At 35.3% G+C, this 14,234-nt stretch overlaps 3 protein-coding genes across 3 annotated transcripts; 1 reads left to right on the top strand and 2 right to left on the bottom strand.

The window, feature by feature from the left end:
* Positions 1-1,689: 1,689 nt before the first annotated feature.
* LOC149399407 (uncharacterized) lies at positions 1,690-2,839 on the top strand. The gene has a single exon (XM_089613894.1). It carries the CDS (start codon positions 1,777-1,779, stop codon positions 2,653-2,655), a length of 879 nt encoding a protein of 292 aa, XP_089470020.1. The 5' UTR covers positions 1,690-1,776; the 3' UTR covers positions 2,656-2,839.
* Positions 2,840-3,856: 1,017 nt separating this feature from the next.
* CHR1 (chromatin remodeling 1) lies at positions 3,857-10,223 on the bottom strand. Its single transcript, XM_089611882.1, has 16 exons — positions 10,074-10,223; positions 9,661-9,731; positions 9,206-9,529; positions 9,020-9,106; positions 8,563-8,909; positions 8,292-8,481; positions 8,003-8,178; positions 7,789-7,858; positions 7,515-7,704; positions 7,319-7,423; positions 7,139-7,233; positions 6,929-7,048; positions 5,286-5,405; positions 5,108-5,206; positions 4,913-5,014; positions 3,857-4,552 (listed from the first exon to the last, which is right to left on the bottom strand). The coding sequence occupies exons 2-16, from the start codon at positions 9,721-9,723 to the stop codon at positions 4,325-4,327; spliced, it is 2,316 nt and encodes a 771-aa protein (XP_089468008.1). The 5' UTR covers positions 9,724-9,731; positions 10,074-10,223; the 3' UTR covers positions 3,857-4,324.
* Positions 10,224-11,614: 1,391 nt separating this feature from the next.
* On the bottom strand, positions 11,615-13,899 carry LOC149399405 (transcription factor bHLH94-like). Its single transcript, XM_089611884.1, has 3 exons — positions 13,494-13,899; positions 11,930-12,280; positions 11,615-11,813 (listed from the first exon to the last, which is right to left on the bottom strand). The coding sequence occupies exons 1-3, from the start codon at positions 13,854-13,856 to the stop codon at positions 11,721-11,723; spliced, it is 807 nt and encodes a 268-aa protein (XP_089468010.1). The 5' UTR covers positions 13,857-13,899; the 3' UTR covers positions 11,615-11,720.
* Positions 13,900-14,234: the final 335 nt, after the last annotated feature.

Here is a 14,234-nt window from a genome sequence, read left to right as displayed (position 1 = left end):
AATAAATAAAATCTTCTATACTATTTCATGTCCTAAGTCCTCTTTTCACTAAGCAAATATAGATGTTGTAGGATATAGGTCCAAAGACTACTCATCAGCCCAATAATGATAATCTTATAGAAGCCCGTCAAACTTGATTATTCATGGACCGGACTTGATCGGTATCAAGTAGTTTAGGTTATCCTTGAACATGGATTTCAAAATTTCACTTTTTGAGCCCAAGTTACACGTATGGACGTAGAAAAAAAAATGGGAAAATTACATGAACAACGGTTCTAAGGTGCAACCTTTCTAAATTAGCGATTATTTCAGATCCTTTTAAAAAATTTGCGTTTTTTTTTAAATGGTAAGTAATTAATTTTCTTATAAATTAAATTGTAAATAGTAGATAATATTAAATAGAGCCTAAAACAGTGATCAATTTTTTTTTAAAAAGCTATAAATATTAAGAAAAAAATAACCGTTTACAACATAAAACATGTTATTTTCATAGTAAAAAAATTTAAATATGTTATAATTGCGATAAAGTACAAAAAACGGCTACCAAACCGTTACCATTTTTTTTTTTTTTTTTTTGCATCAAATTGATATATAATTTCACACGCGCGCACATTTTGTTTTAATATGTTTATAAACTAATCTTTAGTTTGTGACTTAAAAGAAAAAAAATATTATGTCGTCTCTGATGTATTAATTCAGAGTCAATTGTCAAACTGTAGATAACTCTGATCTATTTAATTTTGTGATTGCGTTTCTCAAGGGTTTGATCTCATTAACATAGGGTACACAGGTATATGAAGTACAACTTACATCGAGAAACAAAATTGATATTGATCAAGTCAATAGCAAACAAACAAAAAAAATAGAAGAATTGCGAATATGAATAAAGGAGATTACAGGGGCGAAATCCAAGAAGATAAACTGTATGAGCGTTTAATTTTCCCTAGAAAAACACCTTGCTATAAAAATAAATAAATCGATTTGTCAAGTACTCAGGGCCAGTCGGATCATAAGACAATTATACCATCGTTTAGGCCTCAAAATTTACAATCTTTAGCTTTAACTAGTATTTAGGCTTACTATACTTGATTTTTTAATTTTGCTTAAGCCCTACACTATTACAGATAGGAGAAAATGATAAATGACTTCACTAAAGAACTATCATCAAACATTAAGCACGAATAGTAATTACAAATACTGTTATTAGTGCTATTGTCAGTTCAATATTACACTGATTATATATTTTCTTGAGATTTTTCCATTGCTAGCATAATAAATTATACATGTTTGTTAGCTAGAGATACCCACAAACTACATTATATATTAAGTTAATGCTACTTATGAGTTATGACTAGTTTCTGAAAATGTTTGCTATTTTGCCAAATAGCTGGATTGTGCATTAAAAACCTAACCAGTCAGTGGCCTGTATCAGCTACAATAAATAATCATAATAAAAGAAATCCGAAGAAAAATAAGAAAATAAAATTAAGACGCGCAAACAAATGAATCGTAATCAAAGAGACCCTTGACTTGCACTGAACCAAATAATAAAACGAAACAACCGAGTAAATGCAATGCCTGTAAAGTCTCTTACGAAAGCGACACAAGAATTCCTCTTTTTTCAATGAAACCCCTCAAATGTTTTTAAATTGTAAAACAGCCCCAAATAGTTAACGAATAACGCTCCCAAAAAGTCAAAAAAGGAGGCTTCAAAAAGCGAAACAAAGACAAAATCCGAAAGCTCGTGGTCTGAAGTTATCAGATGAGAAAGAAGCCATGGAGTTTGATCACAGAAAACTCCTTAGTCTGGCGATAACCAGACGAGACAAGGACGACGATTCCAAGATATCCAAGATCGAAAAGATCGACGAATTCCACGGCGCCGACATGATCAGAAGAAGCATCCTAATCGCGGCGTCGATAATCACCGCCTTCTTCTTCCTCTGCATCGTCATCATGATCGCCAAGCGGTACCTCTCTCACCGCCGCCGAATTCGCAACCGCCTCCGCCGTCCGATCGCCCCGTTCGAGGCGCGCGGCGAATCGGACGACGCCGCGATGTTCGTCGACGAGGATCGCGGTCCGATGACTGTGGACCATCCGATCTGGTACATCAACACCGTAGGTCTCCCTCGCCACGTCATCGACTCCATCGCCGTCGTGAAGTACGGCAAGGACGCCGGGTTCGTCGATTGCTCCGTGTGCCTCTCGGAGTTCGAGGAGGACGAGAGCGTTAGGGTTCTGCCGAAGTGCGACCACGCTTTCCACGTGGCGTGCATCGACACGTGGCTCGCGTCTCACAAGAACTGTCCTCTGTGTCGCGCGCCAATTGTTTGCGAAAATGCCGACGAGAGTACGGCCTCAGCCGCGGCGGAGGAATCTCCGCCGTTGGAGGCGGAGGAAGGAGAGAGCAGCCGAACCAGATCGGATGTGGCCATCGGCGACGAAGACGACGGCGACGGAGATAAGAGATCGGAGGTGAGTTTGAACGTGGTGGCGAAGCGAGGTGGGAGTGGTGGTTTGAGCATTTACAGGCAGGTTATGAATTTGAGAAGTAGTTCGATGAAGAGGCCTTCTTCTTCGTCTTCGTCTTCGTCTTCATCTTTGTCAATTTCGAAACACAGAAGGACTCAGAGCTCAATCATTCCTTCTTAAAATGTAATATTGGTTATGTTACTTTTTCTATATATATATATGACAAGTCCAGACTCTGCGTGATTTCTTTTTCTTTTTTTGGGATTGCCTAAGATTAGTTTAAGAATGATTATCCCCGAGAATCAAGAAGTTTGTAATAAGATGAAAATATATGAATATATTCCATTTTCTCTCTGCGGATTAACTAACTGTCAAATTATAGAATATAATATACATGTGTGTAGTGTACACATTACATATATTAATCATCACAAATCATAATGGTGCTATATATCTTCCCAAATGCTGGGATGGTTACACAGTTACACTGACATTGTAAATCATTACCAGATAATCAGTTATCATATGTGTTGTCAGTCGTTTGTAAGCAGAGCCTAAAAAGGAAAGAAGAAAAAAATGACATAAAATCAAACAAAAACATCACGGATGGTGTTGTTTAAGCACTCGAGTTACGACCCACTCAAATTATTCTTTCCTTGTTTAGCCACATTTACACATAATGAATCTTTTGCACGTTTAAATATATAATTTTGAAAATGGGAAAAACAATGCGATCGTTAGATGACGGTTTAATCAATATCATTGTTTTATAGGGACACCAATCGATGGTATTTTTTTTCTTTTCAAATTACCGATTTCGATGCAATCAACATAAATTTCAGAGTTTTTTTATGTATTAAAAAAACATTTTTTTTGTAACGTTTATCTTTTTGCCTTTCTCATAATAAAAGAATTCCGCTTATGACCCCTCTTATATGTATCTTTAACCTTTTCTCCTGATTCTGCGATACAATACCACCGATAACCAACAGCATTTCAAGCCACACAAGTACAATAAAGACAAAATTATGGAGCAAAATTTACGTAGCACAAACAAATATGTCTCGACGGTACGTGTATCACTCGCTATCTTTAAGAACACGCAGACAGCTTGGCCTAAGAAAAAAAAACTGCTATCAAACACCCTAACAGCGATCCATGACTAGCTCTTAAGCTTTTTACAGCTTTTGGCAAACCAGCGTTGTAGACCCCACTAAACACTCATTTATTTTTTGAGCTGTGGTCATTTTTTAATTCTTGTATGGAATAAAAATTCTAGAAACACATTCTCTTCAAATACCAGAAAAAAAAAAAGAGAAAAAAATGTTCATTTAGACTACTCAATTAATATAATAATTTAAAAAGGTGCAGCAACAAATAACTACTCATGATAAATATGCCAGAGTCAGACTATACTAGTCATTTACCTATTAATATTAATTGTAAATGAGAAAATAAAAAATGCATTATTTACTAAATATAATAGCACCAAGTTGCAAAAAACACCTATTTTGGTCAAATATAATAACAGCTCCATTTGGGATTTACATCATTGGGGATTTAGCTTAGTACGGAACAAAACTTTATGTTCCAACAAAAAATTAACGGCACTATATCATGGCGCCATTAATACAATCTCGTTCCTTTGAGCACATAAAAATGCAAAAAGCAAAGCCCATCTATTTTACCTTCATCAGCTTTCATTAGCTCCAAAAACGCTGATTTAAATTAACGGGATTGCACTCAAAGAAAACTCCGCCAAAAATAAAAATCCATCCAAAAATACCCCTCCCGAAGATACTTAAATTAAATCATTTTTTTTAAAGGCTCGGAAATATGTAACGAAGACTTAGCTAGTGAGAGACGAGAGCATGCCTCCACTTGTGCTCGGAACAATGACCTCCCAACCCGGCCCTTTCAGCGGATACATATCGGTGGTGGTTTCAGAAGGAGGACTCGTTGTTATGAGGTCTGAACGATCCATGACTCTGATCAGATCTTCGTCGCTGATATCAGTCTGAAACAGTTTGTCCTCTCCGTCTTCTTCGTCGCGTAGAAGTGCAATCAGTTCCTCTTCCTGACAAGTCAAGTGTGAAAGTGTAATTCGACAACAGTTCCATGATTTTTCCGCAAATAGTCCACTAGCATTATGAAAGTGGCATTTTGATCCCAAACCTATTTGCTGGAGCAAAATAATCATATTACTATCGTTTCGTGCCATTAATAAAAAGGTAATGAACTTAAATTATATTATAGTCCTTAAAAAAAATTAATAAAAAGGACTAAAATAGTACCAAATCAATAGGTTGATGACAATATTGCTCCAAAAAGTAGTTCAATTACCAGTATGCCACTCTCATAGTAGCCCAGGGACTGTTTGTAGCGTAGTATATGCAAATATGAAAACGAACAGACAAAGGTAAAAAAAAAAAAAAACCTCTAAAGTATCTGCACCAGTCTTCTCGAGTTTGAAATGCCCTTTTCCAATCACCACATGCTCGAGCCTCAACTTACTATAAGCTCTCTTCAACATACGGCCCTGCAACCACACAAAAAATATAATAATAATCTTAAGAAAAAATGTTCGAATAAAAAAAAAAAAACAAAGACGGTTACAGATAGTCAATTCTACCTCTACTGATTGGGCAGTGGCGAGCCTGTAAACATGGACGGGTTTGGTTTGACCAATTCTATGGCATCTGTCCATTGCTTGCAAGTCCATTTGCGGATTCTGTGATTTATGTTGTTGTTAAATTCTAATTATATTTCCAGCGCACAGAAATAATGAATGATATCCAGATAAAAAATACCCAATCACTGTCGTAGAGTATACAAGTATCGGCAGCGGTGAGGTTGATGCCCAACCCACCAGCCCTGGTGCTCAGAAGGAAGATTCTGAGGTCGCTATTCACATCATTGAACTCATCTATCTGTTTGCATAGACAACAAAATGGATTGTGAAAAAAAGAATACAACCAACTCTAGTAGTTTGTCCACCTGCTGATATTTGCTAAAAAAGCATATCTCAGGGAAGAACAAATATACCAACTGCTTGAGAAGGATCAGTGTTCAAAATATTCCCAAATAGGTTTAAATTAGATAATCCAACAATTTAACTATTTGTATACAGGGAAATAAACAGAAATAGCTATCAATGGAAAAAAAAAAAACTATATGTAACCATGAAATATAAAACTGACTTGTTTATGTGTACATGTTTAACATATACAAAGGAATAACTTAGCCACCAGAACCAAAGCTTTCTTGTTGCAACTTACTCCACTTCGGAGTAAGGGAATTCATTGAATAATTTTCTAGCATTCTTTTTCCTACAAACTAATATACCAAGCAAATGTATGGTTTGAACAGCAGCTTCGGCTGTAACATCAATATGAAAATATATTATTTAAGAAAACTGACTAGGAGATCCTTGTTCTTATAAAGTAAGAAGATATATGACAAGAGATGTAAGGTCAACGGTAAGCACATCTACCGACATCAAAGAGGTTATGGGTATAATATTTCTTTTGAGAAGGATGATAAATTAGTATAACATTTATTAATTTTCGTTTTTATTTATTAAAGGAAAAATGGTATGAACTAGCCAATCTCAAACTATTGCTTTTGCAAAATAGCCATAGTTTCATTTGTTTGGTAAAATAGCCATCTCTCAAATAGCCATCTTTCTGGACCACGTTGCGTTGCTCGCCAGAGCCCCCACGCCACCACTCTCATCGGAAAGCGGACTCTCGCCGAGTTCCAGTCTCACCAGGCCTACGGCGGAGGGCTCGGAATCCCTAACCAGGCGAACTACCTCCGCTCCGTCAAGCCCAGGCTGTACCAGCACTCCTCTCCGCGATCTCGCCGCCCTCGCCGTCTCCGTCATCGCCGCCTCCGGTGACGCCGTCTCCGTCGAGTCTTCTCCCGCAGCGATCCGGTTTCGCCGCCGCCGTCGGAGCGATCGGGAACATCGCGAGCGTCGAGGACGCAAGAATCGCGTCGCCGAAGAAGGAGATGTTTCGGGTCTACTTCAGATCCGTTGGATTTCCAGATTGTCATTAAATTTAATCCTGCCTCGATTAATTTTAATCCAGCCATCATAAACCTTACATTCTGTCTTTATAGTTCGTTGAGATTAAATTTAATCCAACCTAGATTAAGTTGGCTAGTTTGCTTATAGTTGACAAACTATGGCTATTTTGCAAAAGCTTAAGTTCTATTTGGCTATATAGCCGCTTCACCCTTTATTAAATTATGTTTTAGTATGAAGAAGTCCTTTGGTGGGTCACTAGAGTAGTTAAGGGACTTGTCACTTATCGCTTTAGATTCCTTAGTAGTGTAGAGTAATGTAATCGGAATAGCAAACCGGATTTATCAATAATACTATCGATTACTGTTCTTTACTATCATGGATTCATCACAATATAAATCCTAATTGAATAGGGCTAATTACCTGTTTCCTCCGTTCTTCAAGTCTCACGCTTCCATCAATTCTGCAGACATTAAGACCTTTTTCGCTGAAATAGTAATCCATTATGTCCAAAATCTTAGTCCACTGAGAGAATATCAAAACCTGAGTAGAAAATAAAAAACAAATCAGGACTTTCGCATAAAAACATCGATGTCAACAATATAATTATAGCAACAGTCTGATGCCGATCACCTTGTGATTTTTAGAATGTAGGCGTGTCAGTAATCGTTCCAATAGCCGAAATTTTCCACATTGTTCAACTACCTGATCAACAGGCGGGTAAACCCCTGTCCAGAGCAGGAACAAAGTCGATTAAGTAGAATTGCAGCGCATCTTTTCAACTATACACAAAGTAGAAGTTTAAAGTAGTACATGAGTTGTTAAAAGTGGACTCCAATAGATCGGGATGGTTGCAATTCTTTCGCAATTGGATCATCAAATTATTAAGACTGGATTTAACTCCGCGAGGTCTCCAACCTATAATTTAATGCAGTGGAGAAAATTTGATTATCCTAAATTTATCAACATAGATTATCAACTCAATGAAGAACAAAAAAAGACAAAATACCATCTCCTGCATTTTGTATTAAATGTTTGGCCAATGTCTTATTGACGAGATGTTCCTGGAAATTCTTTTGATGCTCTGTCATGGTTGCGTAGAGTATGATTTCCTTCTTTCTTGGTAGTGACAGCTCAACGTCCGATTTCAATCTTCGAAGAATAAATGGTCGCAATATAGCATGAAGTTTGGCTACCACCTGCAATTGATCAGTCTTTACAATTTTACATAAACACATAAAATAAATGGAAAAAGAGAATCCCCGTCTTCAAAATTTGCGTACATGAGCCCTTCTCTTCTCTTCCAATTCTTCTTTTATGTCTTCGCTGCTACATTTTCCAGACAGGTCAAACCTGAAAATATGGATGCCATCAAGCAGCAATGTGAATAATGACAGAAAGCATTAAACAAAGATGACCTCAAATTTCACTTGGCCATAAAATCTACTCAAACTTAGAAGCCAATATAAGTATCTAATGGCTCCAGGTATGCCTCACCATGACTCGAACTCTTGATGGGATGAGAAGATATCCGGCAATATAAAATTCAATAGCGACCACAGCTCTGCCAAATTATTCTGCAGAGGCGTCCCTGTTAGCAGGAGCTTATTCTCCATTGGCACTAATTTCATTGTTTTGAATAACTTGCACTCTGAATTTTTCAGCCTATGCCCCTTCAAATCACAACAAATTTAGTTAGAACTTAGAATAGTAGAAAATATGATCTCAAGCCATGTCATAAAAGGAAGAAAAAATATTGCTTTTCCTGCAATTGCAGACCACTCACCTCATCAACCACAACATATTTCCACTTATAATGCGCCAAAAACTTTTTGGCATCAGATAATGCAATCTCATAAGAAGTAACAATTATGGGAAAGTTAGGACCGATTGTTTTAGGCATGTGCTTCCTTCGGATCTCAGCTCTTTGGCTCTTGTCACCATGGTAGATAATAGCCTTCAAAGAAGGGGTAAACCTGCATCGAAAAGTACATTTTAAGAAAGAAAGAAAAAAAATATATTAGCCAGACTCTCCACACAATGATATTGCAACGTACCTTGAAAACTCGTTGATCCAATTCGAAAGAGTAGAAAGTGGTGCCATGACTAAATAGGGGCCATCCAAGCCCTTTCCTTTTAAATGGGCAAGGAAACCAATTGTTTGAATTGTCTTCCCAAGTCCCATTTGATCGGCAAGGATTCCATTGAGCCCATTTTGCCATAAAGAGATTAACCATTTTATTCCTTTCAGTTGGTAAGACTTCAATTTCCCACCGGTCAATGCAGGAACAAGCTCCCTTTGTTCTTTCTCAGTTCTTTCTTCTTCAGTGAGGTTCTCATCGTCTTGTTTCTCATCCTCTTGAGTCCTTGTAAGCATAGCTTCAACCGCCCTCTTTGCCTTTTTCTGAAAATATATAGACAGTGCTAAATATATAATAATCTGAATGAAATCAACTTCAAACACATCACACTATCCGCAAAAATGAAACTTAAGAAAAGTGTCAACTTTCTTACGTTGTTGTATGTTGCAGCTTTTCTTTTTCTTCCACGCCCGGTTCCCTTTTTTTTCTCGGTGGTTTCTGTATCCTCGTCCGCTCCATTCTAGAAGTGAGGTCGATGTTAGAACCTTCAAAGCTACATAAAATAAATTGCAGAGAGCAAAAAAAAAAAAAGATCATGGAATGGCATATGAAACAATACACGCGTGATGTCGTCCATTTTCTCGAGCAAGAACGCCGAAAAAAGCTGGGTTTGTGTTAAAAGCTCATCCAGCTTGTTGAATTGCGAGTCATTCAAGTTCGGAGCCTCCTCTGTTACATTCTTCACTTCTTCTTTTGCCCGAGCTTCAAGTAATTTCTCTTCTTCCTCTAGCATAGCTTTAGATATGAGCAACGAATCTCCATTTACTGCCTCCATAACAACCTCTTCCTTCAACTTAACCCCGACATTTTCATTACTCTCCGGTAAACTATCAATCTTCCCATTGCCCTTCGATTTCACCTCAATCTCCTCAGTGCATATATCCTTCATTAATAAGAAATGCATAGTGATTTTCAACAAAACGACAACAATTGAGATACAATGAGATGTCCAAAACTATTTATTTCAATCAACTCTAAAAATGAAAACTTTATTCTTTTGTACACTCAACACACCTCATCCTCGAGCACCGAGGTCGGAGAATCTGCAGGCACTTCGTTCTTCATCTCACCGTCCATCTCAAACCCTAAACGAGATTAAAAGGAGAAACAAAACAAAAAAACAAAAAAAATCGCGGTTTGTAGAACGTAACGAAACGAAAGCAAACGAACATTCAAGACAATAAAGCCAAGTACCAAACAAAGCCCTAAACTTGAAACCACAGTCATATGCTTGATCAAACTCCATTTTAGTTAGCAAAAAAACAGAAATGAGTCAAACGAAAAGAAAAAAAAAAAAAACAAAACAAAACAAAACCTGATTACATTTACAATCATGAAACGGAAACGAGTCAACAAACATACACAAACATTCCCGAGGAAAAGAGAAAAAGTCTGGGAAAGAAATAAGGGTTAAAAGAAAGACATACAATTTAGGGTTTTCTATTTCCCCAATCGGACGATGGAGAGAATGGATTTCTTCGGAGGCGAAGAGAGCGGAGAAGTAGGAACGACGGTGAAGAAAGTGGGGTAGTGCAGCAGAGAGACAGACAGTGCTTTTAAATGTGGCTCAATTGTTATTTTATTTTATTTTATTTTTATTTATTTTTCTTTCTGCTCCTCGGCAGGGTTTTGAGCGGGAAAGCTATGTTTGGAATTGCCCCTACAATCCCTAATTATTTACTCTCTCGCCCTATTCCCTCCGTAGGGAATTATTAGGGATGTTTTTTCAAAAATATATTTCTTTTGCATTCTCTTTTTCCGTGAATGTTTTTTTAAAATACATTCTATTAATTTAATTGAAAAATAAGAAAAAATAAATAGAAGTATAGAACGCATTTAAAAGTTTTTGAATGATAAGAAATAGTCATTTCAAAGTTCAAACCAAAGTTTCAAATACCCTTTTCAATAACGTTTTAAGTCTTAATTTACAAAAAATCGATATACCGACGAAAATTCGAAAGGAAAACATGTGAAAAAAGATCATTCATTTTTCGTTTTCAAATACCGTTTTTCATGAAACATCGACGTGTCGATGAAAAATCGAACAAAAATAATGTTATAGAATATATTATATCCCTTATATTTATTTAAAATTTTAAACTAGTATAATAATACTATATTAGTTAGAGATAATAATATCTATACATTTAATACATACTATGTTTTAATATATAATAAAAAAATTACACACTTTAATACATGTTTAAAAGTTAATTTTTTAACTATAAAACACAAAAAATAAAAAAACGAAGAAGAAATCAAATATAGTTAAAGTTTAAAAACATACCTCAATAAAAAAAATATTTATTTAATCTTATGTTTAAAAACATATAATGTTGAAATTTATAAAAATTAAAAAAATTACTCATTTTCTATCTCTTTGGCCTGAAACCTCTTTCCCTCCATTGCATCTTCGTTTATTTTAATATTTATTTTACACAAAAAGAAGGCTTTAATACTCGTTATTTTAAATATATTACAAATAAATTAAAATGACAATAAATAAAGAGTTAAAAACACTTTATTTACTTTTTAAATTTAAATTATTTATTTTATAAAGCATTAAAACAGTAAAAATTAATTATAAATAAAATGCTATCAACATGAAGTTTGCCAAAAAAAAATACCAAATCATAAATATATATATATATATATATATATATATATATATATATATGCGTGTGTGTGTGTAATATAGAGTGAGGAAAGAGAGATATATTATTTTAATTTGTTGTTTTTGAACATCATAAAAAAAAAGTTATTTTTTTTATTTTGCTCATTTAAATGGTTTACATATGTATCTTTCCATTCATTTTTAACGGATATGTATTAACGGATGAACGATATTGTAATATTAAGTATTTTTCCCATAACTTTTAAAGAATGAGTATTAAACTGCATCAAATCGAAAATATGAGTATTTTTATCACCAATAACTCTTTTAAGAACTATAATATGGATTCGGCTGGATAAATACACGAGAAAATAATAATATGAGAGTTTTCAAGATTTTCCAAGATCACATTCATGCAAATGGTATTATTATTTCAAAGTTTTGTGATAAATACATGTATTTATATCATGCTTTCTTCTTGAATCCGAACCACCATTTCATACACAGAAGCTGCAATCTCATTCACCGAAGTCAGTTGAAAATCATCTTCAACCTAAAAAAATCACACAACCACACCACAAACCACTTATTAATTATTCATGCAGACAAAGAGTTATTTTCGTAAAACAACCATTTACTCGTATTATCATAAATTGTCATTTTAGTTACCTTGACGCTAAAAGAGTATAGAACCATGTGATGATGAAGAGTTGTGAGGTTCAAGTGAAGAACGACAAGGCCAAGAAATTGCAGCCCCGTCACGATCTTCATCAGCTGTTTTTGGCGCCTTTTCAGCATCACTTTTATGCTTGCGTGGCTCTCGACCATCGTGACTTCCACGTCAGCCGTGTTTGTTGAGTATTGAGGGTGTACGAAGAAATCGGAGCAGACTTTTGTCGATGATTGTTGGTTGTTATTGTCGATTATCGCCCCTAGTTTTTGGGTCTCGAGTGAGTGGACGTGTTGCTCTAGTTCCTTCACGTAATTTATCGCTCCTCCAACAATTGATGCCTGATCTCCCTTGTAAAAAATATTTAACATAAGTTATGAAATAAACGGCTAAAAATATATCTAAAGTTGGCACAAGATGGCCATGATATGCAGTCGTGAAAATTTAGGACCACTTAAAGGTTAAAAAGTTTATTCATGTAATTAGATCGCTTCTCCAACAATTGATGCTGTGCTTGGTCTCCCTAATGAAAACTATATATACTATATGAAATAAGCGGAAAAAATAAAATAAAGTACGAAAAATAAACACACGCAGATTTTACGGAGTAAGTCCTATACTGTGTTATGAATTCCCATTTGAATGGAAATTTGGGTCACCAAATCCTAACAATAATAAAATCATAAAAATATAATGCTTCGACCCAACTATAGGTGTGGAGCCTAATCGGCGTTGAGGTGACGAGCTGACGACTGAAAATCTTATGATAATTTTTTCGCGGATTGAACTGCGCTTAAGTCGACGTGGGGTTTAGAAAGGGGGTGATAAACCCCCTTCCCGAGGGTCGGGGAAAATTATATTGCAAGGTTTATTAGTTTATGGTATTTTGAGAATTTCAAGCCTATTTGTATCCCTGATGTATTTCCTATAGATACCATATGCGTCGATGTTCCTTGTAGATCAGCGCAAGAAAGTTGTAAACACATTTTCTCCCGATTTGAGTTTCTAGTGACAATTTGCAGCGGTAAATTGGACGTAACTTTCACATTGAAAGTGAACCACTATAAATTTGTATGTGCTAATTTTGTTCTTTGCGAATTTATTTCTGATTTTAGGTCGGATTTATGTGTCGAATTCTAACCATACAAATCTTACTTGTGTTCATACAGCAATATATATACATATTTGACATTTAAAAAAAGGGAGTTCAAACTAAATGGAAAACCAAAATCAAGGAATTTGCAAAATAGATTTGGCTAAAACAAGAAAAAATAACATATATTTAGAACATGTGTAATTAATAGGTGTCAATTCTTTTAATTGTATCTTAAATTTTTTTTACAATGACAAATTACTTATATATTGCGGTCAATATTTTAATGACCGTGCAAAAAATATTTGGAGAACTTAATGTTGACTATTTTGCTAATTATTATTTTTTTTCAAATAACTATTTGTATAGTTTGTTTTTTTCTTTCTAAACATGAAATGAACAAAAAGATTATATAATACTAACAATCAATTTATTAAAAAATAATAATAAAAGATGAGATATCATAGTACTCGTTGGACATAAGAAGAGGGCATGATGGATCGGATGAGTGAGAGAAAGTGGTTGATTTGCTTCCTCCGATTTCGTTCGACTTCGATGTGAATCCTCCGCTGATTCTCGACTTCCTCTTCGCTCTTCTCTTTCCTTCTCTTCCCTCTGCGCCGCGGCCTGATTGTTGTCGTCCGATCGGAATCTCTATTGCCTTTGTCGTTTTCGAATCGGAATACCACTGCTTCATGACCGTAGTGATCAACGTTGAGATCATTTGCGATCATCTTCAACGTGTTGTTGCTGTACTGATCTTCTACACGATAATTCATGTGATCATTAAGTTGGTCTTGCTGAAAGATCACCGGTTGATTTGATAAGTCCATATTGAAATAATCTCTCTTTCTCTCTGGTGCCTTATTCTTCTTAATCTTCTTCTTCTAGGGTTACAGTGGCCTCTATATATATAATGCGACCGAAAAAGCAAGTGGGTGTACGGATGAAAATATATATTTGTCGTTTTGTCTCAACTTGCCTATTATATAGTACAGTTCTGTTTATTCGGCTGAACGCCGCGTGAACTATTGTCTAGTAATAATTAATATTAATTAATTAACATTGCATCAAAAATACGGCATCTTGTTCTTATATTTTTGTAATTACAAAGTTAAGTACTAGACAGTATATATATATATATATAATATATATTACATATACAAATGTATAATGTATATACTTAATAAGTATTGACTATTCTTAGGTAT

Source organism: Urtica dioica, chromosome 4 (genome assembly GCF_054948205.1).
Source record: "Urtica dioica subsp. dioica isolate 48M chromosome 4, U.dioica_male_clone48M_v1_H2, whole genome shotgun sequence".
NCBI lineage: Eukaryota > Viridiplantae > Streptophyta > Magnoliopsida > Rosales > Urticaceae > Urtica > Urtica dioica.
This window is presented reverse-complemented; position numbering and strand designations above follow the sequence as displayed.

Bases quoted from the DNA above. Each gene is read 5' to 3' on its own strand.
- LOC149399407 (XM_089613894.1), top strand. From the start codon at position 1,777: ATGGAGTTTGATCACAGAAAACTCCTTAGTCTGGCGATAACCAGACGA.
- CHR1 (XM_089611882.1), bottom strand. From the start codon at position 9,723: ATGGACGGTGAGATGAAGAACGAAGTGCCTGCAGATTCTCCGACCTCG. The intron at 5,406-6,928 runs GTAATTAGCCCT...CTATGCAAACAG, and splicing joins TTGAAGAACGGAGGAAACAG to ATAGATGAGTTCAATGATGT. The intron at 5,015-5,107 runs GTAGAATTGACT...GTGTGGTTGCAG, and splicing joins CCACTGCCCAATCAGTAGAG to GGCCGTATGTTGAAGAGAGC.
- LOC149399405 (XM_089611884.1), bottom strand. From the start codon at position 13,856: ATGGACTTATCAAATCAACCGGTGATCTTTCAGCAAGACCAACTTAAT. The intron at 12,281-13,493 runs GTACTATGATAT...ATTTTTTACAAG, and splicing joins CCTCTTCTTATGTCCAACGA to GGAGATCAGGCATCAATTGT. The intron at 11,814-11,929 runs GTAACTAAAATG...TGATTTTTTTAG, and splicing joins TATACTCTTTTAGCGTCAAG to GTTGAAGATGATTTTCAACT.